Source organism: Salvelinus alpinus, chromosome 21 (genome assembly GCF_045679555.1).
Source record: "Salvelinus alpinus chromosome 21, SLU_Salpinus.1, whole genome shotgun sequence".
Classification (NCBI taxonomy): domain Eukaryota; kingdom Metazoa; phylum Chordata; class Actinopteri; order Salmoniformes; family Salmonidae; genus Salvelinus; species Salvelinus alpinus.
The window spans coordinates 9,923,864-9,951,519 of NC_092106.1; the positions used below are offsets into that span (position 1 = coordinate 9,923,864).

General features: G+C 42.3%; 1 protein-coding gene across 2 annotated transcripts; it reads right to left on the bottom strand.

Annotated features, from left to right (window-relative positions):
- Nucleotides 1–46: 46 nt before the first annotated feature.
- Nucleotides 47–19,480, bottom strand: LOC139547787 (transcription elongation factor SPT5). 2 transcript variants are annotated; one of them, XM_071356858.1, is made up of 30 exons: nt 19,310–19,480; nt 18,816–18,931; nt 18,220–18,379; nt 18,030–18,095; nt 16,977–16,988; nt 14,273–14,342; nt 14,094–14,159; nt 13,916–13,981; nt 13,780–13,810; nt 13,612–13,680; nt 13,180–13,431; nt 12,982–13,071; nt 12,817–12,887; nt 12,603–12,708; nt 12,376–12,469; nt 12,125–12,261; nt 8,726–8,881; nt 8,471–8,617; nt 8,073–8,219; nt 6,939–7,064; nt 6,753–6,837; nt 6,459–6,569; nt 5,815–5,917; nt 5,572–5,699; nt 5,354–5,459; nt 4,823–4,981; nt 4,523–4,691; nt 941–1,144; nt 591–686; nt 47–452 (listed from the first exon to the last, which is right to left on the bottom strand). In XM_071356858.1, exons 2-30 carry the CDS (start codon nt 18,900–18,902, stop codon nt 312–314), a joined length of 3,255 nt encoding a protein of 1,084 aa, XP_071212959.1. In that variant the 5' UTR covers nt 18,903–18,931; nt 19,310–19,480; the 3' UTR covers nt 47–311. The 2 variants fall into 2 exon arrangements, with proteins under 2 accessions (XP_071212959.1, XP_071212958.1); XM_071356857.1 differs by having other exon boundaries at nt 16,977–16,991.
- Between the last annotated feature and the right edge of the window lie 8,176 nt (nt 19,481–27,656).

Here is a 27,656-nt window from a genome sequence, read left to right on the forward strand (position 1 = left end):
CCTTATTGTTACCTATATACAAAACACAATGTTTTTAAAGACACCACACATTGAAACACTTCACATTTATTGACATGGTATACTCTCACCCAAAAGGTAGTTTCTAAACCAAAAATGTAAAGCATAGACAAAAAATGACAATCACAGAGCACTAAAAACCGATGGGATTTCACTAAGACTACACGTTTGACTAAATGAAAAAACATTTCTCACTTTAATCTTTGATAGTGAACATGAGGGCACATATTCTGCTTGTTTTGAGTGACGCTGCGTTGCAGTGAGGGCAGGGCGTGAGTTTGGGGTGTGATGGCTCAGAGCTCCAGCTTGCCAAGGAAGCGGAGGTTGAGAATCTTCAGCTGATCATCCAGCTCCATCCTGACGATGCCGTCGTCCCCGTCGATACTCAGTAGGATCCCCGTGGCCTCGCGGTCCTCCCCTAGAATCACCTTCACCTGGAGAGAAGCACCACAGACAACACACCATGAGCAGTCAGGGCCTTATGAACCCAAAGAACCATGCATCTATGCACTGTCCAGTTTCCCCAGACCCTGTGAGCTCAAAAGGGGCGTTGTTTTGAGAAGAAGCCTTACCTTGTTGTTCTTAGTTGGGGTGACAGGCTCCAGGTGTTCACTGGAGATGCTCACCACCTTCTCTGTGTCCTGGAGGAAGACGGAGCACATGCCACCCTGAGGAAGGAGAAGACGCATCAGGTCAACGATGGAGTACTTGGTTCAGACCATTCAGGTTGTGTTTGATAGAACAAACTCGTCAACGTAACACATGGTTAAGATGGGGAAAGGGGGGCTCAGCCCCCTCGAATGAGACATGAGATCCCCTATATGTCTAACCTGGGGGGGGGGGGTTATGTGTTTATACTATAATAACAATATATAATATAATAATAACAACGTGGAGAGGTGGTGTGATCGTTGCTACTCACCGTGACACTGCGAATGATGCCTGTCTGGTTAACCACCTGGCTGTCCAGGAAGGTGTCTTTAACGCGCACCAGGATGTCGGTGGTTACCCAGTCGCAAGAGGTCTGGTCGATGTTGGAGCCGGGGGTGTGGGGATTGTAGCCGCCCGGGGAGGGGGCGCCGGGGGTCATGGGGCTGTAGCCTACCGGGCTGGGGCTTGGACTGGCCTGGGTCGACAGGAGGAGACAAAGATCAAAGCCGGGATTCGATGGAACTTAGGCTTAAGAGTGTTTTACTGACGCATCGTTCCTACAGCAGCTGAAGACGTAACGCTCATTTCTCAAAACACCACACAGAGAGAACGTTTGCGTAGTTGTTGGAGCATGTGTCCATACTGATGGGATCAAATAAAAGGCTGCTCTCTGATCAGTTCTCTTGTCAAATCTTACTCAAAAACTATAGCTGATAATATATATATATAGTTGAAGTCGGAAGTTTACATACACTTAGGTTGGAGTCATTAAAACTCGTTTTTTTAACCACTCCACAAATTTCTTGTTAAACTATAGTTTTGGTAAGTCGGTAAGGACATCGATTTTGTGCATGACAAGTAATTTTTCCCAACAATTGTTTACAGACGTGGGTCAGAAGTTTACATACACTAAGTTGACTGTGCCTTTAAACAGCTTGGAAAATTCCAGAAAATTATGTCATGGCTTTAGAAGTGTCTGATAGGCTAATTGACATCATTTGAGTGGCAATTGGAAGTGTACCTGTGGATGTATTTCAAGGCCTACCTTCAAATTCAGTGCCTCGTTGCTTGACATCATGGGAAAATCAAAAGTAATCAGCCAAGACCTCAGAAAAACAATTGTAGACCTCCACAAGTCTGGTTCATCCTTGGGAGCAATTTCCAAACGCCTGAAGGTACCACATTCATCTGTACAAACAATAGTACGCAAGTATAAACACCATGGGACCACGCAGCCGTCATACCGCTCAGGAAGGAGACGTGTTCTGTCTCCTAGAGATGAACGTACTTTGGTGAGCGAAAAGTGCAAATCAATCCCAGAACAACAGCAAAGGACCTTGTGAAGATGCTGGAGGAAACAAGTACAAAAGTATCTATATCCACAGTAAAACGAGTCCTATATCGATATAACCTGAAAGGCCGTTCAGCAAGGAAGAAGCCAACCGCCATAAAAAAGCCAGTCTACGGTTTCCAACTGCACATGGGGACATTGTTTTTTAAATAGAACTGTTTGGCGATAATGACCATCCTTATGTTTGGAGGAAAAAGAGGGAGGCTTGCAAGCTGAAGAACACCATCCCAACCGTGAAGCACGGGGGTGGCAGCATCATATTGTGGGGGTTCTTTGCTGCAGGAGGGACTGGTGCACTTCACAAAATAGATGGCATCATGAGGCAGGAAAATTATGTGGATATATTCAAGCAACATCTCAAGACATTAGTCAGGAAGTTAAAGCTTGGTCGCAAATGGGTCTTCCAAATGGACAATGACCCCAAGCTTACTTCCAAAGTTGTGGTAAAAATGGCTTAAGGACAACAAAGTCAAGGTATTGGAGTGGCCATCACAAAGCCTGGACCTCAATCCTATAGAAAATTTGTGGGCAGAACTGAAAAAGCGTGTGCAAGCAAGGAGGCCTACAAACCTGACTCAGTTACACCAGCTCTGTCAGGAACAATGGGCCAAAATTTACTCAACTTATTGTGGGAAGCTTGTGGAAGGCTACCCGAAACGTTTGACCCAAGTTAAACCATTTAAAAAGGCAATGCTACCAAATACTAATTGAGTATGTAAACTTCTGACCCACTGGGAATGTGATGAAAGAAATAAAAGCTGAAATAAATCACTCTACTATTATTCTGACATTTCACATTCTTAAAATAAAGTGGTGATCCTAACTGACCTAAGACAGGGAATTTTTACTGGGATTAAATGGCAGGAATTGTGAAAAACTGAGTTTAAATGTATTTGGCTAAGGTGTATGTAAACTTCCGACTTCAACTGTGTGTGTGTGTGTGTGTGTGTGTGTGTGTGTGTGTGAATATATGGATGTATACACACACACACACACATATATACATAAAAAAATATATATTATTAGTCCACCGTTAGTACCGTCTCAAAATGTTTTGCATGCCAGCAGTCAAGTTTAAGATATTTGACTTTCAAGATTTAAAGTGTCACTTGCCACATCATGAGGATGCATATGCACGTTCTCTCAGCGTGGTGTTTTTAGAAACACGGGTTACGTATTAGGCTGTTGTAGGAACGATGCCTTGTTAAAACACACTGTGGATTTTTCCTTTTCATCTAACATAATTATATGATCACCTATGGCTGCCAACAGGCCTACTGAGGCAGCTTATTCTATAATAAAGCACTAAATCACATATTTGGTAAATCATTGTGCACATGTTATTACACATATATATTAAGGCAATAATTACAGACCTAGGCAGTAGTCTAAAATTAGCAACAGAACTCAATTGATTGAACATGAAATTGATTTCAATATATAGGCCTATGTAGCCTACTGTATTCATCTTTTAATGCAGTCACCCCAGTTCATTTTAACCTATACTTGTTTGAATCAATTGCAAAGACACTGGCACCGTTGTATTCGTAGTGAACTTCGTTGTGCAGTCAAAGAGACAGATAAATATCTTGATTATATGTTTAGCAGAGAACTAAGTATAAGGTGACACAGAAGGGCAAAAAAACACAGGAATAGTGGAGGCTGTCAGTAATTAACAAGAGTTCTAGTGAACTTAGCCTTTTGGGAAACTGGATACAGATCAGCATTCAAACGCGTTTGATCCTAAAAGAAATTCCCCCTAGATGACATTTTATAAACAAAGTCTTAGTGGGAAAGAATGAGCACACACGATGTCAACACACTGAATGCTACACCGCATATTGCAATCAAGATAAATAAATAATAGAAACAGATGTCTGGGAAATAATATGAAGAGTGTGGCAGGGCTTAACGCAGCCCAAAAAAATTATTCAAAGAGTTCAAGTAACAGACACATCTCAAAGTCAACTGTTCATAGGTCATATTAGTAACCCATGCTAGTTGCTGCATCTTTAGATCTCCCCTCTTCATTTCTAACGGATATTCTGTCACATGAAAACGCTTGCGAGTGCGGTGTGCTTTTGAGAACGGTGTTTTCCCACTAATTGCACTTTGGAATATTCATATGTAGCCTACAGCCATCAACATTTCTATCAACATTTTAAGCTGAACGGTTTGATCGGTTGCATCAGCCTTATTGCTTTACAAAAAGTGGTTATATGAATTTGTCATGTTTTCTCGTCCCAGGGACGACGCCCTTAATTTTGAGCACTAGAGGGAATTATTTTATAAAGACATAAAATGTATTTGGTTGTGATTGTTATGTTCCAATATTTTCATAGGCTACCAGGCGTGACCCACCATCCTCCAGGGGAGCCTTGTAGGGGCAGTGTTGTATTTTGAGACAGGCTTGAATACATTTGTCTGATTCTCTACGGTATAAAAGATATTCATTTTATTTTACTTTTATAAAAAGTTAATGTCAAGCGTGGTGGGTCTTACCTGATATGCCATGGGTGAGGGGGTGGGGTGGTAGCTGGCTGGTGAGTGTGTGTTCTGGTAGCCCACTGGGCTGGGTGCCACCTGATGGTAACTCTGAGGACTGGGGCTGGGCTGGTACGAGCCCTGTGGGGAGGGGGCAGTGTACGGCGAGTACTGTTCTGTGTTGTACCTGAGGAACACACACACAGTGGACTTGGCTAGGACAGAGAGAATCAAATCCACATTGAGCAGTTGATCGCCACTGTAAAAGGGGCCTAGAGACATTGAAGACGACAGAAAACAAACAAAAATGTGTCTCACATGGCTGGGGTGCCTGGTGTCTGGGGGTTGTACTGGGGGTTGACCTGGGGTGATGGCACCTCTGGGTAGCCGGGGGTCTGGGGGTTAGGCGTGCCCCCGTAGCCCTGAGGGGACGGGGAGGGCTCGTCATCATAACCAAACTCATAGTCGTCATCCGCCCTGAAACCAGAGGAACAGGTTAAAGACTGCTTCCAAAAAATCATCCTATCAGGGAAACATCTTTTCAGGATCTGTAGTAAATACAGACAAGAGCTGTATTCAACTTTGACACAAAAGACCAAGACCAACAAACCCTTATCAACCATAGACTGATGAGGGACTTTCACACATTTATTTTTTCTACTAATCTTTCATTGAATATTTTTCTGTAGCTGAACCATTGTTGAGAGCCGGCAAGAACTCTATTTTCATTGTACTTGTGTACACTACCCGTATGGTTTGCATATGACAAAGACACTTTGATTTGACATGACAGAGAGAGCCCTATACAACACAAGATGGGCCTCCAGGCTGCCAGGACATGTAGCCTACCTGGACGGTGTGTTGGGGTTGTTGGGGTCCCACGCTCCGCTCTGCCCCGGCGTCCTGCTCCCATCATGCAGCGGCGTCTGCGAGCCGTAGTGAGGAGTACGGCTCCCTGTGGGGAACAAGAATCACCACAATGAGAACAAGCTCTACTGCAGGTCATGGGGTATATATTCTGACGGCGGTCCATAGAGGTATTCCCTTGGTGGGGGTGTGCATCTCACCATCGTGTAAGGGGGTCTGAGAGCCGTACATGGGAGTACGGGAGCCTGTCCCGTACATGGGGGTCTGGGAACCGTACATGGGGGTGCGTCCGTGGGTGGAAGTCATTCCTCCATGCCTCTTGGCTCCCCTGAACGTAACAAAAACAAGACAACACTCAATAACACTGAAAAGGTGAAATATTGCATTAATATAAAACTGAATTCACAATATATCACGGTAATATATCTGTGACGTGAACAAACATTGTGGTGAGACGCTGTCGGTCCACAGAGATGGTCTGGCATGTGGAGTGCAGTTCCACTCTGGCTGTCGACTCTGTGGCGTCCTTCACCACTCCAATGTACCCTGGGAAATAATGGCAACGGTTAAGCCAAAAGATACCCCCAATGAGAATAAGAAGGATCAAGTGTTGGAAGTCAAACACCCATGGTGCAACAGCATTTTCTGCAAAACGTGCCTATTGTTCATTCTATGGCAGAAGACAACCCTGTCTGGTTCCCATGTGACCTAAACTATGAGAAACTAGTTGTGTGTATTCACATGCTTTGAACTCGTTGAGAACTCAGATTGGCTAATGGCAAACAAGCTGCGTCAACCATAAACTGAAAGTACACGTATCGTGCTCTCAAACAAATTATATTGTTCGAAAAATCTATTCTTTATTAAAATGTTTTTGAAACATTTACAGCCGAAAATGCTGTTACTGAGATCATTTCAATAGCATGCGATGTCAGATTTCAGCATGTGGGAGAAGTCGGAGCTCAGAGATGATAAATATGTTTCCCACTAGTAATGGGAAACATACCAGAAGAGGTGTCCAAGCGGATTTTTCCCAGTTGTAAGCTGATATTTACTAATTTACGAGATGTTATGAACGCAGCATTACCCTTGTATGGTCCCTGGGAGATGCGGACGGTCTGTCCAATCAGGTCGTTGTCCCTCCTGCCCCGGCCACGCCCCATCTGTCCTCCACCTCCACCGCCCCTCTGCTGCTGGCCTGAAGGAGAGGAAAGGAGTTGTTTAAGACTTCTTGCCTGATAGTAGTTATTTAGTGTGGTATCCTGCACTAAGAGACCGTTTCCTAATATCTACAAATGAACAACAGCTGTGCAATAAACAGTTTATGATGAATGGGTCTATCAACACATGATCTCTGTGAGCTGAGCTGTACTCTACTCACCACCACCACCTGGATGCATGGGGCTGCTGATGCGTGGACTCATAGGCGCGAAGCCTCCCACAGTGAAGTTGGTGACATCTCGGGGCTATAGCCAAAGAATGGAAGAATCAGATGTCAACAACACCTCTGATGGGTCCCACTGGAGAAGGTTAAGAGTGATGCGGTGAAAGCGAGTGGGAGACTGACCTTGGAGCCCCCGGCCAGTACCACGTGGCGTGTCTTGCAGACGAACATGCCCCCATTCTCCACCAGCTTCTTGCAGTGCAAGAAGGCAAAGCCTCGGAAAATGTGGCGGATCTCCCCCTCACGCCCCTGGCAAACAAACCACACACCACTTCTATGATAACAATCTATTCATGCTAATCGTACCTCTTGCAAATAGAAAAACAGCTAGAGATGGGGCGATATGGCCTAAAACTCAACATACAGTCCCATTTTGAGCATGAAAAGTCTCTTCAAGCCAACTGCTACCAAATTTGTTAATGAGGGCAGACACTGGCTTTGAAAGTACAGTAGCCAAACCTAGATGGAGGCATATAGTAGAGCCCTAGAAAATATTACATTTTTTGCCTAATTCCGTTTAGTTCCCCCCCAAATGACATTTTCTGTTTTGTTTTTCCAGGTTTCAGATCCTCGCACTTTTTAAAAATCAGGATACAAAAATTGTATGTTCTAAGTCCACAACAAGGCTTAAACGACATCAGGAGACCACGTTTAACGTCTGGGGAAAATCGAAGGAATTTTCATTTTTGGGTGCAGATGCCCTTTAATTCAAGTGTGCAACTGCAAAAGACTTTTCGTTAGCAGTGTTTCTATAGCGCACGTGTGATTGCAGACTTTCCTAAACAAATCGCCACTAGATTGATGCAAATAATTAGGATTATTCTGCCAGGTAGACAGACTACTTTGTAGTTAACATTTAATTAAGGTTTTGTTTAAATCCTTTCCATCTACCAGAACACGGTTCTCATTAGCATCATCGCTAACGGCTACACAAAGTGGTGCTGTAGACAAACGCACTCACAGATAGAGGCAATTTTGTGTTGACTCTTCAGAAAGTAAACTAAGAATCACTGATAAATTTTGTTAATGTATTATGATAATCTTAGGCAAATTAATAAAATGTTCTAATAAGTTCAATACATTTAGTTGATTTCCTACTAACATATACATTTTGGAATATTGTTGAATTACGTTTTAATGTCTGGATTCCGTGATTCCGTCCGAGTTCTTCCGCATCGATTTTATAGGGCCCTACTATAGCTACATTTTCTATGAGTTTAGACCTACAGAAAGCAGAACTGTGGTCGTGAATCTTACCGAGTGTGGCCCGTCGATGACCTTGACGATGTCTTTGACGTGGATATTGTTCTGCTCAGAGTCCAGTGCCACGGCAAAGCGGTTGTCTTTCCGTCGATTCACTGCCTGGTGACGCACCGTCAGCACCTTGCCGTGCATGTTGAGGACCTGGGGAGAAGAGGTGGAATACATGTGTGAGCCCTATAGTGATTCTCAGGGATTTAGGCTCATCTGTTACAATTTAATATACGTTACACAAGGAACCAATTTTAAAATTGCCCATTCCAGGAACAGATGAAATGGGTCAAAACATCTTTCCAGCAGGGACGACTCTAAGCCCACATAATTATTTTATAAGCGATTGGGTAAGTTTGCCTTGATCTGAACCTGATTATTTCTGGAAGATTAAGAATAACAACCTGGAATGTCTCCCTCTCCAGCCTGACAATAACTCCCACAGTCTGGGGGTCCAGTTGGACCAGCTCCCCCCACTCGTGCTGGCCCCCGGCATCTACCCCTGATGCCGTCTCAGAGCACAGCTGCAAGTCCCTGGGCAGGACCTTCAACTGTAGAGCACACACACACACCCCCCCATAACATCGATAATGGTTCACTGAAGTTACATGGGAATTATGCAAGTTGATTTCCCAGTCCAATAATGTGACGTTGCTTACCTCGTGCATGGTGAGGTCAGAGAAGAGGATGACAAAGTTCTCCTCCACGCGTACGATGAGGCCAGTGTCGCCCTCGTAGCGGCCTGCTATCACCTTGACGTGGTCACCCATACGGAAGTACTTCCTCAACTCGTGGGCCGGGAACTCCAGAGGATCCTGCACACAGACCAGGCATCAATGACAAACCATTATTTTGTATCAGTGCCATTGAGAATGAACAGAACACAGTGGGAATGTCTGGTTGCCTCGTAAATGTTTTGATCCTGTAATTCTATCCGTCCCACATTTCTGGGAAGCCTAATGTCTTCATCATGCTTGATGTTATGTTGCTGGTATTTCTCTAACTTCCAGTTTATGTGTCTTGACTCATAAACACTACCTTCCTATGCAAACAAGAATCTGGGACCGGATTCACAAAACACTACTTAAGAAAAAAAAAAACTAAGTAGTTCCTCAATGTTAAGAATTCATAGTTCTTAGGAGCTTCGTAAATATCTTTCCTAAGAACTTCGTAAATAACTTCTTTGTGGCATTGACATTAGTGACAGGCTTATTTATTGGTTCCAAGCACATGTGACAGGAAACATAGGCTTTGGCCCTCTATAATGAAGTGTAGATATTTCCATTTATTTATCTGCTTTATGTCTTGAGAATATTATTTTTTTTGGGCTCGCAAACTATAAACAAAAACACTTTTTTCACAGATTATAGCCATCAGACTAGCTATATCACAAATAAAAATGCAAACAAGAGCTTGACGCCATGGTTCAAGAAAATAGCAGCCGGGAAAAGATTGCTGTTGGGGAGACTCGATTACTGCGGGTCACTGCAGAGACCAAAAAGAGAGGATGGCCGAGAGAAGCCGATTCTGTCTCTGCCATCGGGGGTATGGCAAGGGACAGTGACACCGTAAAAAAGTGGTCCGACATCAAGTTGGCAGCTAAGAAGGGAGTTGAGAGAAGCAGGGAGTAGAAGAAGGCTGGGGGGGGGGGGGGGGGGGGTAATCGACCATTAATGTGGACCAGCTGGAGGAGAAGGTGTTGTTCATGATTGGAGAGACGGTGGTAGAAGGACTGCGTGGCCGGCAAGTTAGCCAAGTTCTTCTTTGCAAATTGACAAGCTAACTCTAGCTATTTAACACTAGCTAGCTATATAAAGTGCATTTCATTTGTTTTCTTGTTGTATTTAAAATGTCCGGTAGCCAACTTTGTCTGTGGCATTGGCGTAACAAAACGTTAATGGCTACAAAAATATCCAGTTGTTAGAAGACAAGGGTTTAGCTGTCCTAAAGTTAAGTGCATTTCCAAGAACAAATCCTAAAACATAATAAGAATCCTATTTTTTTTTCTTTATTAGGAAGAAACATAGGGAAAAAATAACATAAAAGTTGCTATTCCTCAATTAAGTTAACTTTCTTCATAAGTCTATAGTTAAGGAAAAAATGACAGTTAAGAAGAATCTTCTTAAGGTTTTGTGAATCTGGGCCCCGGTTTGTAACCGCTTGACCCCGGGTCATTCATTAGATGTTTTCAAATAGCCATACTAACATACTGTGTACTACATACTTAATGAGTATATACTACATACTATACACTTTCATTTTAGTATACCGTAAACAAACGGTCATTTGAGTGTACTTGAGCTTTACTTGTCTACCGGAAGTTGATGCTGTTGCTATGCAACTTCTTGCTAGCTTGTAAGTATAACAAATGACTAGCTAGACATCTTACGACTTCATTGACAATATCCATTGAGAACGCACAATGACTATACCACTAAGGTAAGCTAAGAAAGACATGAATAATCAAGACAATACATGTTGGGTAGTTAGATAGCATATAGTTAATATACTGGCAAGTTTGATGTATTAGTAGCCAACTAACGTTAGGTAGCTAGCTAACATACCGGTACATATTACTGCTGTAATGATATGCTATGCGGTTCGTAAGGCTAGCGTAGCCAACCAATTGTCAGCCAACAAAGTGTGACGTAACTTATTTGAAAAGTAATTACTTCATTACATTGATATGCAATGAATTTGTATCTCCTCTCGTTGGACTTCGGCTGCATATTTTCCACCTTTTTCTTCAAATCTGAAAAATGTGTGAAGCCACTCCCATTTTCTGAAGAATTGCATTATTGGCCCTAAAAGCACAGAAATAGTGTCCACTGCTTGTATACTTCGTATTTTGGTAATTGTAGTACGACATCCAGGAACTTTTGGCATACAAACGATATCCATACTATGACCAATAAGCATACTACATACTCAATTTGTCAAAAATAATAGGAGATCCGGTTTCCTCTGCAGGCTATTTGACTTGGCTGAAACAGGATCTGGCTAGCCAGCCAATTAAATGCAGCCTGCGGTGGATTTTTTATATATATATTTTTAAAGAGCTTGTCTGTCGTCAGCTGATTGCGCCGCTTAGTTTATAGAACTGCAGTAACCTCCGATGTCTACTATTAGCGGATATTGGCTCTAGTGTTTGAACGGTTGGAAGAACTCAGGAACACATACGTGTCTTCTGTTTTCCTCTACGACACTCACAAGCCGCGCAGGACACTTTCGAAAGGACTGTGACAAAACCGCAATTGAATGCAAGGCAGATTATCTTTTTATATACATACAATTATTACCTGATGAGCTTCCCGGATGTTTCCCTGAACTTTACAAATCCTTTCAGATGCATTTCAGTCACTTTGTGATGCAAATAAAACAATTTACACCTTTCCTATATTAAAGTAATTTCACATATTTTCTTATTTTCTGTATAAACATAGAAACGTGGTTGCAGTATGTGCTAGAATAGTTAAAAAGGCCATAAAATGGAAAATAAAGTAAGGTGCATCCTTATAAATGATTATTTTGGATTGAAAAACAAATCCAGGCTACACTTGAACATCTAAAAACTGATAGAAAGTATGCAGAAATTATAATGGACTTTGGAAAGTGTATTTTTTTCTGGCCACATATTGATGTCGATTTTGACAAATATCGGCCCCAAAATAAAAAAAATTATTTAAAAAAGGTCCCTCCGTTGATTCCCCACCCCTGGTTAATAGTGGTAGATCTCATTAAATTCCAATTCATGTGGCTAGACTAATAAATAACAACACATCATTCCTATGCAAAACAAGAATCTGGCTTGTAATGGCTTGACCCAGGGTCCTTGTCTTTGGGTTGCTTTCAACAACATGTAGGCTGATAATCTTACTTTAGGGCATGAGAATATCTGCACGAAATTCTGTCGAAAACCTGCAGAACATTATGTACTGTTTTGACAATTCTAACCAATGTGAACGTGTTTCCACACAATTTGAATTTAGGCCCAAATCTAGTAGGACGAATCTGAAATGTCCTCCCAATGTCGTCGCCTGTTTGGCGCTTGCCATTACCTTGAGGTCCTCATGCTTGGGCATGATGGTGATCTTGTTGCCATCCACACTCAGGATCTTGCCCTGCAAGTTGATCAGCTCCCCTTCACACACCTCCACGTTGTCCCCGGCCTGGAGGTTGTGCTCACGCTCTTTACCTGTGGTCACACAACAAGACACGTCTCTTACAAAAACAGATACACATGTAAATGAAAACCAGAAAGTAAATACTACATCTCATGTCCTGAATATGCTTTAGAAGTGGCTGTTACCTGCGGTTTCAGTCACCACCTCCAGATCAATGCCTTCTGGCTGGTCCTCAAACTTCTCCAGCTCCGACAGAGTGGGTTTCACTCCTTCAGTGATCTGTAAAAGACGATAAAGAGAATGGGGCATGGGTACAGATAACGAAGACCACTTTTCTGCCCTGTTTTTCCCTATAGGGTTGTCAACAAATGGCCAATAAAACAGTAGTATTGAGGCAACGTGGTCGTGTTACCACAGCAGACATGGCAAAGCTCTTGAAGAGGAACCCTTTGCGGCTGTAGCGGTTAGCCTCAAATATCATGAAGTCTCCATCATGGCTGACATCCCCACCAAGTGACCTGGAAGAAAACACAGTCAGGAAGTAACTGAGGCGACGACCTTACCCATTTAGGATAGCGTAATCAAATCCCCAATAACGATCGTCTTTAGGACATGTTTCTTTGTACCTGATCTTTTCTGCATCGAAGAGTCTCTGGGTTGGTCTCTTGAACTTCTTCCGCTTTGCAAACCAGTCTTTCTGGGAGACAGACAACAAGAAGAGTGTCAGGTGATATCAAAGTGGAGGGTGGTGAGTAGACAGGTGGTGACAACAGAGTGCTGCTGTTGCTTACCATGCTCATCCTGGCCTTGATTCTGTCCAAATCTATCCTGGGAATCATCTTCAGTGATATCGTGTTTTGACTGGGCTCCACATAGTCCACCTGAAGGAGGAGAATACATATATGTTTCAAGAATATGATAAGGATATTTACTTATGTCTTCAAAATACATTTCACACCTTTGTCTTCCACGATGTGTTTCATGCGTACCTGGGCGATGTCATCTTTGTATAGGCCTCTCTTGAGTCGGACCCAGGACTTGGGCTTGAGGTTGGTCACCTCTTTGACCACCTTGAGGACGTCTGTCATCTCCTTGATGGGAACCATCTGCTGGTTCCAGAAGCCCATCCTCAGGTTGCCTATTCCGTCAATTGCAGCTTTGACGTGAGTCTGCTTGTACGACTCTACATAGATGTAACCTTTGACATGTTCGGGAGCCACTACCGACTTGATTTGGAGGGGCTGTGTAGAAATGGTGTCGGAAAGAAAACGGTTTCACAGGTTGTCAAAGCTCCAATTTTATTTTTCATCTACAAGAATGTACAGGCTATTAAGAGATCAATCATATAAAATACTAAATGCAAACATTAGCATCTTAGCACATGGAACATATCCATGCAGAGAATGAGGGCGGGGACATACCGTGTCTGTGAATTGATAGGCAATAAATTTCCTCATCAAGGCAATGGCAGTTGCTCTCTCTTCCCCAATCTGTAATATCAAAATAATGTTGCATGACATAGGGGGAAAAAATACAATTGTGTGCTGAACCTTTGGATGTCTACCTACACAAAAATATAAGCTCCATACCTTACACTTGACCGTCCAAAGATTAGGATCCCTTTGAAGAAGAAAATATAATACCAAGATCATTGAGAAAATGTATATTTTGGATTGTTGTAGTCCACTAAAAATCTATTTCCCATTTTGGTGAAGTGATACATACTTGACGCCAGGGAGCAGCTGCTGCTGGGTGATGTCATCAGACAGTTCCTCAGAACCCCCAGGAAAACTAAAGGAAATCAAAAACGATATTTCAGTGAAGGGGATAAAAGGTCAAATCAATTTTGAAACTGAAATTTGGGCCAACTATTTCGACAGATTACTACTGTGAAAATACTAACTCATTTCCTGATTGCTTGGCATATTTCCTCATGTAATATTCACCCAAGGCCTCCTCTCTGGAATCTCTGAAACATTCAAACATTCAAATGTCAGACTTCAAGAACACAGCTCTGCATAGTAACAACTGAAATATCAATGAAAGAAGCCTAGCCACTCGTAGCCCATTAGAACAAATCACCTCCAGAGGTTCTGCAGCCTGCGGGAGCCAGAGTTATCCTCATCCAGGACCACATGGTCAATGTTGGACACTGAAGAGTAAAGCAGACACATAAATCAAACAAAAAACAATTTCATGTATAAGACTGAATGTAAGTTTCCTTCAGTTGAAACAAGTGGTACTTTAAGAACCTGTCTGTGTACACCTACAGTGCATTCGGAGAGTATTCAGACCCCTTCCCCTTTTCCACATTTTGTTACACTACAGCCTTATTCTAAAATTGATGTCGAGGCACCAAAAAATGTCTGCAGCATTGAAAGTCCCCAAGAACACAGTGGCCTGCATCATTCTTAAATGGAAGAAGTTTGGAACCACCAAGATTATTCCTAAAGCTGGCCGCCCGGCCAAACTGAGCAAACAGGGGAGAAGGACCTTGGTCAGGGAGGTGACCAAGAACTCCATGGTCACTATGACAGAACTCCAGAGTTTCTCTGTGAAGATGGGAGGCAATTCCAGAAGCACAACCATCTCTGCAGTACTCCACCAATTCGGCCTTTATGGTAGAGTGGCCAGACGGCAGTCACTCCTCAGTAAAAGGCACATGACAACCCGCTTGGAGTTTGCCAAAAGGCATCTACAAACTCTCAGACCTTAAGAAACAAGATTCTCTGGTCTGATGAAACCAAGATTGAACTCTTTGGCCTGAATGCCAAGCGTCACGTCTAGAGGAAACCTGGCACCATCCCTATAGTAGAGCATGGTGGTGGCAGCATCATGCTGTGGGGAAGTATTTCAGAGGCAGGGACTGGTAGAATAGTCAGGATTGCGGGAAAGATGAACGGAGCAAAGTACAGAGAGATCCTTGACGAAAACCTGCTACAGAGCGCTCAGGACCTCAGACTGGGGTGAAGGTTCACCGTCCAACAGGAAAACGACACTAAGCACACAACCAAGACAACGCAGGAGTACCTTCAGGACAAATCTCTGAACGTCCTTGAGTGGCCCAGCCACAAACTATAGTTTTGGCAAGTCGGTTAGGACATCTACTTTGCGCATGACACAAGTCATTTTTCCAACAATTGTTTACAGACAGATTATTTCACTGTATCACAATTCCAGTGGGTCAGAAGTTTACATACACTAAGTCGACTGTGCCTTTAAACAGCTTGGAAAAGCTTCTGTTGGCTAATTGACATCATTTGAGTCAATTGGAGGTGTACCTGTGGATGTATTTCAAGACCTACCTTCAAACTCAGTGCCTCTTTGCTTGACATCATGGGAAAATCAAAAGAAATCAGCCAAGACCTCATAAAAAAAAGTTATAGACCTCCACAAGTCTGGTTCATCCTTGGGAGCAATTTCCAAACGCCTGAAGGTACCACGTTCATCTGTACAAACAATAGTACACAAGTATAAACACCATGGGACCATACAGCCGTCATACCGCTCAGGAAGGAGACGCGTTCTGTCTCCTAGAGATGAACGTACTTTGGTGCGAAAAGTGCAAATCAATCGCAGAACAACAGCAAAGGACCTTGTGAAGATGCTGGAGGAAACAGGTACAAAAGTATCTATATCCACAGTAAAACAAGTCCTATATCGACATAACCTGAAAGGCCGCTCAGCAAGGAAGAAGCCACTGCTCCAAAACCGGCATAAAAAAAGCCAGACTACGGTTTGCAACTGCACATGGGGACAAAGATCATACTTTTTGGAGAAATGTCCTCTGGTCTGATGAAGCAAAAATAGAACTGTTTGGCCATAATGACCTTCATTATGTTTGGAGAAAAAAGGGGGAGGCTTGCAAGCCAAAGAACACCATCCCAACCATGAAGCACCGGGGTGGCAGCATCATGTTGTGGGGGTGCTTTGCTGCAGGAGGGACTGGTGCACTTCACAAAATAGATGGCATCATGAGGCAGGAAAATTATGTGGATATATTCAAGCAACATCTCAAGACATCAGTCAGGAAGTTAAATCTTGGTCGCAAATGGGTCTTCCAAATGGACAATGACCCCAAGCTTACTTCCAGAGTTGAGGCAAAATGGCTTAAGGACAACAAAGTCAAGGTATTGGAGTGGCCATCACAAAACCCTGACCTCAATCCTACAGAAAATGTGTGGGCAGAACTGAAAAAGCGTGAGCGAGCAAGGAGGCCTACAAACCTGACTCAGTTACACCAGCTCTGTCAGGAGGAATGGGCCAAAATTCACCCAACTTATTGTGGGAAGCTTGTGGAAGGCTACACGAAACGTTTGACCCAAGTTAAACAATTTAAAGGCAATGCTACCAAATACTAATTGAGTGCATGTAAACTTCTGACCCACTGGGAATGTGATGAAAGAAATAAAAGCTGAATAAATCATTCTCTCTATTATTATTCTGACATTTCAAATTCTTAAAATAAAGTGGTGATCCTAACTGACCTAAGACAGGGAATTTTTACTAGGATTAAATGTCAGGAATTGTGAAAAACTGAGTTTAAATGTATTTGGCTAAGGTGTATGTAAACTTCCGACTTCAACTGTATATACACATTTGCAAACATTTCTAAAAACCTGTTTTTGCTTTGTCATTATGGAGGATCACATTTTAGAATAAGGTTGTAACGTAACAGAATGTAGAAAAAGTCAAGGGGTCTGAATACTTTCCGAATGCAGCGCATGTCTAGCCGCAAGTGGTAGGTGGGTCTTTTTCCTATTGGAAGAAGATGGATAACACTTACCCTCGGCTTCCTCTGCTCCAGGCCAGCCAGGTTTTGGTAGAGGGAGGAACACACATTACGAACCAAATGAGATTGTGCACACAGAGTGGCATGGGCACAGGTAGGAACAAATGAAAGGAAAAAATAAACATTAATGATAGTATAAGACTAGACCAAATGGCACATGAGACTATGGATAATTGTCATGTGGATAATTGTAGTGTAAATGATTATAGTGTGGACGATTGTAATGTGGATGATTGTGAGTCTTTGTGATATGGCTGATTGATGTGCCACAAAAAGCTTAAACAATATCAGTTAGCTAATTCACACATATATTAGCTTTCTCCTAACAGGTAGCATTTCAGGCAAATGGCCACATTTGGTTCCCTCTTTGATCACCTAAGTGCCTAGAACACTATGGTCAGATTATTGACAAGTTATTGACATAACTCTGCTGGTGTCAGGTTAACATATCCAACAACATTTCTACAATATTTTCCTGACTAGTAAATAGGTTACAGCTGTCAAATACAATACACTAATGTATTACTTCATACAGGTAGCCCAGTTACTATAGGAGATCCCAATAATGTATTTGCCATCTGTGCTCCGTTAGATGTGCAGTAGTGCGGAAATGTGGGTGGAGTTATAACAGAATGTGACTTGTTGAATGAGAGATAACTAATCCATTTAATTAGATACAAGGAAAACATACAGCAGAAAATCTGGAATTGATTTACCGTTAACTGAAGGAGGCATGCACAAGAAAAGGAATTATTAGCGCAGGAACAACACAGTCAATACTCTCACATATAATCATTTTGGCTTAGATGTTTTGATTGTACTTGTAATGCTTCCCGTCCCTTCTGGAATCCAAACAATACTACAGACCAATCCATCATGCCTAAGCATCTGCACACCACCCATAGGAAAGTCATTTTCTAATAGTTTAAACGCAACAAAGTTCATGAACTGAGTCCTCCGCAACAGACTACTGCCCCAACGTTGTTCATTCATAACTCCCTCTCAGGTGTGAGATATCCTCAAACAAGGCAGCATGTGTGACCTTACCTTTCTCCAAAATATCCTCAGCACCTTCCTCCCACGGGTCTTCATCTTCATACTCATCGTCCACATCTAAACAAACAAGAGGGAAAGGGAGAATTTCAGATACATTCAATGAAAACTTTCTGGTGAGCAAGAACATGTGGACAACTATTCTACACCGTGATGGTATTATTAGAGTTTAGATTTGGCTTACCGGCTTCATCCAAGATGAAACCTCCATGCCTGGGTTTCTTTCTGGGACGGTCATCATCGTCCTCTTCCTCCTCTTCGTCATACTCCTCCTCATCTGCCAAGTCTTCCCCTTCCTCTTCTGCTGCCTTATCACTGCCAGATAAACTTGCCTGCCCATCTTCCTATTTAGGGGGAAACATTCAAACCACTCACAAGTTATGTCAAATGCAGTGAAACTTGCAATGTCAATTTGGAGCCAACCTAGGAGATTTGTTAGCATCAATTCCGATACAGTAGAAAATCGAGGGCCATGCATGCACAGGTGCATCTCTTCCACCCACCCATTCAACTGTGTAAGGTCCATCCATGCACAGTCAGGCTAGCTATTTGGATAGCCTGAGGTTAGCGCTGTGCTGTTACAGATAGCTAGCTGCTTGTTACATTACTTATGGTCTTTATTTACTATGTGTGTAATAACAGTGCTGGAAACCCTATCTTACACGAATTACAATGTTACCATGCAACCAACCTGCTAACTAACGAACGTTAGTTAGATAAGACGGCTTAATGTTGTTAACTAGTATGCAGTTTTAGCCAGACCCGTGTTCGCTAGCTTACCTCTGCCTCATTTTTGTCCACCTCCTCGGCTTCGCTACTTTGTTCACTCTGGTTGTCAGAGAAGTCGCTGTCCTCACTGTCCGACATTCTTGGAGCAGCAGCCTCCTCTAAAGAGACTGAGTTGAAAAACACAATGATTTTAGTTTGCTAACTAACGTTAACTGTTAGTTCAAACAGTCCTTCTTTGGGCGAGACTTACAAAATAATTGCTAGCTGCTAACTAGCACTGTACTAGCTAGTTAGCCAAAAAGCTGGAGTAAAGATGTTTCAGGATAACAAGCTTAGCTAAGTTATTCTCCAACAATACATGTTGTAGTTAGTTAGTTTATTAAAATAATGTAAACCACCGAAACATACAGAGAATGTACAATGTTGATAGAAGGCAAGGCCTAGTAACCTCCGAATCACGCTAGCAAGCTAACGTTAAGCTAGCAAACAACCCACATTTTCAAGTATATTTTAATAAATACATTCCAAGCAAAGCTATGTATTACCTTTCTAAAACGCGCGTCTTGGGTTGGATTTAACTAAAACAAAGATATGGTTTTACGTTGATATTTCTTTTGCACTTCCACGTCTTCCTCCGATACACAGAATCACGAGATTTGGAAGTGGTACGAATCAAATTCCCGCGAGGGTTCGAAATCATGGTTCAAGCAGTGGTTAAATTGGTGCAGTCTCGTCAAAGAGTTTTATTTCAGTGGTGTTGGGTCTCATGTCCACAGCAGAACACCTACTTTGTAATAATAATGGCGAAGATGCATAAAGCTGGCGGCTAAACAAAAACGCATAATTTGCTAAACTCACCATATTGTATAGTGCTCTCCTTTACTTTTTTTTGTATTGGCATTAGCACAGTATACACATGATCCCAATTCGAGCTCGTCGGATGTGGCAGGGCTTGCACACCATTACAGACTACAAAGGGAAGCACAGCCGAGAGCTGCCCAGTGACACGAGCCTACCAGACGGGCTAAACTACTTCTATGCTTGCTTCGAGGCAAATAACACAGAAATGTGCATGAGAGCACCAGCCATTCTGGAAGACTGCGTATTCACGCTCTCCACAGCCGATGTGAGTAAGACCTTTAAACAGGTCAACATTCACAAGGCCGCCGGGCCAGACACATTACCAGGATGTGTTCTGCGAGCATGCGCTGGCCAACTGGCAAGTGTCTTCACTGACATTTTCAACCTCTCCCTGTCCGAGTCTGTAATACCAACATGTTTCAAGCAGACCACCATAGTCCCTGTGCCCAAGAACACTAAGGTAACCTGCCTAAATGACGACCGACCCGTAGCACTCACGTCTGTAGCCATGAAGTGCTTTGAAAGGTTGGTCACTGCTCACATCAACACCATTATCCCAGAAACCCTAGACCCACTTCAATTTGCATACCGCCCCAACAGATCCACAGATGACGCAATCTCTATTGCACTCCACACTGCCCTTTCCCACCTGGACATGAGGAACACCTATGTGAGAATGCTATTCATTGACTACAGCTCAGCGTTCAACACCATAGTTCCCACAAAGCTCATCACTAAGCTAAGGACCCTGGGACTAAACACCTCCCTCTGCAACTGGATCCGGACTTCCTGACGGGACGCTCCCAGGTGGTAAGGGTAGGTAACAACACATCCGCCACACTGATCCCAAACACAGGGGCCATTCGGGGGTGCGTGCTAAGTCCCCTCCTGTACTCCCTGTTCACCCATGACTGCACGGCCAGGCACGACTCCAACACCATCATTACGTTTTCCGATGACACAACAGTGGTAGGCCTGATCACCGACAACGACGAGACAGTCTATAGGGAGGTCAGAGACCTGGCCGTGTGGTGCCAGAACAACAACCTCACCCTCAACGTGATCAAGACAAATGAGATGATTGTGGACTACAGGAAAAAGAGGACCGAGCACGACCCCATTCTCATCGACGGGGCTGTAGTGGAGCAGGTTGAGAGCTTCAAGATCCTTGGTGTCCACATCACCAACAAGCTAACATGGTCCAAGCACACCAAGACAGTCGTGAAGAGGGCACAACAAAACCTTTTCCCCCTCAGGAGACTGAAAAGATTTGGCATGGGTCCTCAGATCCTCAAAAGCTTCTACAGCTGCACCATTGAGAGCATCCTGACTGGTTGCATCACTGCCTGGTATGGCAGCTGCTCAGCCTCCAACTGCAAGGCACTACAGAGGGTAGTGCGAACGGCCCAGTACATCACTGGGGCCAAGCTTCCTGCCATCTAGGACTTCTACACCAGGCGGTGTCAGAGGACTGTTAGTCATTGACTGTTTTCTCTGCTACCGCACGGCAAACGGTACCGGAGTGCCAAGTCTGATTTAAGTTTGCCTGCATTAAAGTCCCCAGCCACTAGGATCGCCGCTTCTGGATTTTCTTGTTTGCTTATGGCCTTATAGAGTTGGTTGATTGCGGTCTTAGTGCCAGCATCAGTCTGTGGTGGTAAATAGATGGCTACGAATAATATAGATGAGAACTCTCTTGGTAGTGTCGTAGCTGAATCAGAATTAGTTAGGTAACAGATAAATAAGATGTTTTATTTACTTTCATAATATGCTTATGTGAGATACTTGTCATTAGAATGTCTCTTTTTGGACTATACTGTCGGCAGTTGCATTTTCCTTTCTTCTCTAGGGAAAAGTCACTTGGGGCCCAGAGAGGGGAGAGGTCAGGCTTGTCTTTTACATGTCTGGTAATATGCAGAATATCAGAATGGAACATTGTCTTCATATGTGAACAGGTTTGAACATTGTCTTCATACTGTATGTTAATGTATCTGTTAAATCATGTGAAGGGCTCCACAATGTCTGTACTCCAGTCACTCCCTCCTTTTCCCATTGGGGGGAGGAGTATGGCAGTGTCTGGAACCATTGTATTACCCCTCTGATGTTGAACTTATCTTGACCTAGTATATGACCTAGAGGCTCACTTCCCTCAGTGAGCTTGTACAGGAGGGGATGTATTTGAGATGGGAGTATCTAAAGTTGACAATTGATATATGCCATTGGATGAGGTAATGTTTTGGTACTATGAAGTACCAAGAACGAGATTAGAACCTCATCTTAGAGAGCAAACTGAACGATAATTTATAGCTAATGCTATCTGGCTATGGGATACTCCTCTCTCAAGTAAAAGGCCCTTTGTGAAGTTTCTGAGATCTGTGGTTTGTCATGTAAGTTGAGAGGGGTGTATCTTGGCTATAAAAGATCTTTGTATTCTCTTATAGGCACTCTCAGAGAATTAATTTATAGACACTGAATTGATCTGAGAGTCAAAGGGCTATGGTGAAGCTCATTTGATTAAAGACGAAGTTTAAATATAACTCTGACTTGTGTGTGGTTTGTAAACTCTCCTCATTTAGTAATACAGGAAATTACCACGACAGTAGATAGTGTGGCATGTGCTCTCTAGCCAACAGCTCGCAGATACAGTATGGGTGCCAGCCTACATGATGAGAATATTATGAATAAAACTAATTGCATCTAATTGTTAACAGATTTTTATGCAAATACTTGAAAATCCGCTTTAAGTAAATGTGCATATTTTCCCGACCAGTGATGGTTCCTCCAGGACTTGTTGCTGAGAAAAATCTGTAGAAAAATCAGTGCATGATGATGTTGTGCATCACAAAATGTACTTTTTCACTGAAGTTTTCATGTATTGAATAAATATCTAAAGTTAATTTTCAACTCCACTGACAGTTTTGTCACAAAAACTGTTGCATTAAATAGCAAATGTGCCTACTCTGGTCTTGGCACCTGCACTCCAGCAACAACTCGCAGATACAGTGTGGGTAGGCTGTGCTGGTAGGCTATATACATCTACAGTGCCTTCAAAATGTTTTCAGACCCCTTGACTTTTTTCACATTTTGTTAGGTTACAGCCTTATTCTAAAATTGATTAAATTGTTTTTTCCCCCTAATCAATCTACACACAATACCCCATAATGACAAAGCAAAAACTGTTTTTTAGAATCTTCTCCGCAGAACCTCTAAAGCTCTGTCAGGTTGGATGGGGAGCGTTGCTGCACAGCTATTTTCAGGTCTCTCCAGAGATGTTAGATCGGCTCTGGGCTCTGGCTGGGCCACTCAAGGACATTCAGAGACTTGTCCCGAAGCCACTCCTGCGTTGTCTTGGCTGTGTGCTTAGGGTTTTTGTCCTGTTTGAAAGTGAACCTTCGCCCCAGTCTGAGGTCCTGAGCACTTTGGAGCAGGTTTTCATCAAGGATCTCTCCGTTCATCTTTGCCTCGATCCTGACTATTCTCCCAGTCTCTGCCGCTGAAATACATCCCCACAACATGATGCTGCCACCACCATGCTCCACCATAGGGATGGTGCCAGGTTTCCTCTAGACGTGACGATTGGCATTCAGGCCAAATAGTTAAATCTTGGTTTCATCAGACCAGAGAATATTGTTTCTCATGGTCTGAGAGTCCTTTAGGTGCCCTTTGGCAAACTCCAAGCAGGCTGTCATGTGCCTTTTACTGAGGAGTGGCTTCTGTCTGGCCACTCTACCATAAAGGCCTAATTGGTGGAGTACTGCAGAGATGGTTGTCCTTCTGGAAGGTTCTTCCATCTCCACAGAGGAACTCTAGAGCTCTGTCAGTGACTGTCAACTGTGGGACCTTATATAGACAGGTGTGTGCCTTTCCAAATAATGTCCAATCAATTGAATTTACCACAGATGGATTCCAATCAAGTTGTAGAAACATCTCAAGGATGATCAATGGAAACAGGATGCACCTGACCTCAATTTTGAGTCTCATAGCAAAGGGTACGAATACTGATGTAAATAAGGTATTTCTGTTTTGTTTTTTGATACATTTGCAAACATTTCTAAAAAACAGTTTTTACTTTGTCATTATGAGGTATTGTGTGTAGATTGCTGAGGAAATTGTTTTATTTATTACATTTTAGAATAAGTGTAACGATTCTCGTTGGTGGAAGGAGAGGAGGACCAAAATGCAGCGTGGTTAGTGTTCGTCATATTTAATTAAAACTGAACACTACACAAAAAAACAACGAGGAAAAAACGAAAATGAAACAGTTCTGCCAGGTGAACATACACTAAACAGAAAACAACCACCCACAACCAAAATGGGGAAAACAGGCTACCTAAATATGATTCTCAACCAGAGACCACGATCGATAGCTGCCTCTGATTGAGAACCATATCAGGCCAGACATAGAAATACAACAACATAGAAAACAGAACATAGACTACCCACCCCAACTCACGCCCTGACCAACCTAACACAAAGACATAAAAAGAAACTAAGGTCAGAATGTGACAATAAGGCTGTGACGTAACAAAATGTGGTACAAGTCAAGGGGTCTGAATACTTTCCGAAGGCACTGTACACTATGAGATTATTATGTCAAGCATCGATCATTATGTCGCCAGAATAAGACCCTGGATATTTATTGGAAAATAGCATCAAATTCATCACCGTGCACTTTCACCCCCCTGTGAAGTTCATCATCATTTATTTAATCTGTAACCTAATAAACTGCATGATTTCCGGAGTCATAGAGGGAGGACCAAATGTGATTTCATCGCGTGACTCCAAGTTTAATTTGATATGGTGGTTATTATGTACATATTTGAGCATAAAGACTTTTCCACCAGCATTTTTACATCATTGATTTTACTGACACAAAAATATCCCACCATGTCAAACGATTCAAGGCATTTATAAAATTGTACCTTAACTTCCTGTTTACATCACATCTGTCTTGATTGTCTTTTTATACAGTATGACTTTTATGGTGGCAAAATTGCAAGATTATGTTATAATACTTTTATTGCATTAAATGGTTGTTTTATTTCAACAGAATAGAGTATTGTTAACTATTGTGTGTGTGTTCTACTGAGGATGGGCCTCTGGGAGAAAACACTGACAGGGGAGATTTACGATGTCTTTTGGGTGATGAAACCTAAAGAGCATTCCAGAGCATGAGTTAATGTTTCTGTTCTATACCGTACGAGGGAGAGATGGTTCCAGTTTGGAGTCGGAGGGCCAGACACTGGTCTATACAATGAAAACTGTTGACACAGCAGATACTGTCTGCTATGTATTATAGGTATCTTTCATACAGATCTTAACCTTGTGACCCATTCTATATATCTGTTGGTCGTCATGTAGGTTGAAAGGGGTGTATCTTTGCTATAAAAGACCTTTATACTTTTGTCTCGGCGCTCTCAACGAATCATCAGAGACGGTGATTCGTCGACAAGCCATTGCTATTGCAAAGCTCTCACTGTTAAAGATTTAGTTGAAGTATAACTCTGACTTGTTTGATAAGTTTGTCTCTCCTCATTTGATAGTAAAGAAATGAACCACCACACTTTACTCAAGCATAAAAACTGTGGATGGAAACGTGGTCAGTGGAGCGAGATTGTTTTTATTTGTCAAATGGCAGTCAAGCATTGATCATCATATCACCAGAAAAAGACCCTCGATATTTATTGGAAAGGAACGCCATGCACTTTCACCACCCCTATGAAGTTCATCATAACATAGGGCCTATTTTATCTGTAGCCTAAAAAACGGCATGCTTTCTTAAGTCATAGTGGAAGGCCCATACAACATATCCTCTGTGACTCCAAGTTTACTTCAATATGATGGTTATTATAGCAATATTGTTACAATCGTGAGATCGCAATACATATTGAATCGGCACCTAAGTATCGATAACATCGTATCGTGAGGTCCCTGGCAATTCCCATCCCTACTGGCTACACACACAGAAAAAGGTTCTAAATAGTGGAAAATATGGATTCTTTGTCTTGTAAACATAGCGGAACTGTATTTGGTGCTATATAGAACCCTTTTTTTAAATATTCAATAAAGAACCATGCTCATAAGGTTCAAAATGGAACCTGTATGGTGCTATAAAGAACCATTACCTAAAGTTCTATAAAAAAATCATTAATAAAAGGTTCTAAATTGCACCAAAAAAGGGTTCAACTATAGTTACAAGCCTTTTTGGTGCTATATAGAACCCTTTTGTTAATGGTTCTTTATATAACATTTATGGAAAATTGTTCATATAAGGCCATACATGAGTCTTTCACAAGACACCTTCACTGGTCATAGTCATTTTACATTGTGGCATGACACACCAGATTAGATCGACTGAAATGACACTCACTCAAGATTGTACAAAAAGAGCTCTGAGCAAACCACACCCCAAAATATTTTAATTATCACTAAAAGAGGAAAGAACCCTTTTCGGAACTGCAAATAACCATTGAAGGGCTCAATAAAGTATATAAAGTTCCTCCAGAAAGTATTCAGACCCCTTGTCTCTCCTATATCTCTCAGATGTGGGAGAGACACTTCAGAACAAACTTACTTGTGATATTTTTTGGGGACTATCTGTTGTCCCATGTAGTGAATCTGTTATTCAATGTGTTTGTATGGGCTAATACCAGTAAGGCCCAAAATAATCTTTCATCAAATAATTTTTTCATATATTTTTTTCATACTTCAAGGGGTCTTAAAATTCCTAATCAAATAGCTAAATGATCCTTGGTATGACTTTCTTAAAACAATTCCAATTAGCTTAGTGGAACTCCCCCTCCTCCGGCTTAGACAGGGCTTAGACTCTGATGGGTTAACATTTGAGTACATTTGACTACAGTTTATATGTTGTTAATGTTACTGTTGTTAATGTTGAAAAGTGTATCAAAACTACAACTAATATTACAGGTTTACGGAACAGACATGACAGCAAGCCAAGACACATTTGTAATGTAAAAATGTTTAGACACACTGCCCAGGTAAATCATTTCTCATTCCAAAGAGACCTGGATAGACAACTTGATGAGGATGTCAATTGACCATGAAATGAGAGGGTAAAAAGTAAAAACAGAGGCCTTTTTCAATCCAAGAATGGTCAATTGTGTATGGGGTAAGAAATGAGCAAGATGCACAGGTTAGTGCAAATCAATATGCATTTTAAACATAATAACAAAAAAATACAGTCCTTGACACAACCGTGAGTCAATCTAAGCAACATAATACAAATATTCCCATCCAAATCTGTCAGTTTAAGAGATATCAGATTTTTGCAGCGTCTCAATCCACTGCATCCGCCTATGTCAGCATTCCACATCAGTGTTGAAAGATGGCCGAGCTACAGAGGTGTTTTTCAGACCAGGAGACATCCCAAAATTCTGTCTTCTCAAGAAAACGTCTACAGAGTTCCGGAGTTCCAAATTAAGCAGCAGCAGCTGAAAAGATGAGCTCCTACAAATATTGAAATTTAAATGTTTTTTTAGAGTAAAGTACATCGAAAAAAATCAAAAGAAAACTGCAAACTGAATAGGAGACCAAACAAGCAGCAAACAAAGAAGAAAGGCTTTTGAAAAAGTAACAATTTTTCATAAAATTATACCGTTTTCTTAGCTAGCTAAGTTGTTTACCTGTTGCTAGGCAGTTGCTAGGGACATTCCTGAAAGAAGCTAGCTAGCTAACAAGGAGTGTCTAGTTGGCAGAAGAGAAGAAGGGACAAAGAAGGGACAAAGTGGGACAAAATAAGGACAGAAGAAAAGGGAAAGGGGACATTAAGGTGAAGCAGTCCTCTAAAGACACAAAAGACAATAATACAAGAAACAACACTTCTATTGCCTCTCCCTCTACGATACGCACTTCCGGTTTGGTTTGGAGCGAGTAGTTGCATTCCGCTTTGCAGACCATACAAACGCTTCACACCGCGTGGCCGCTGCTACTCTAACCTGGTGGTCCCAGCGCGCACGACCCACGTGGAGTTCCAGGTCTCAGGCAGCCTCTGGAACTGCCGATCTGCGG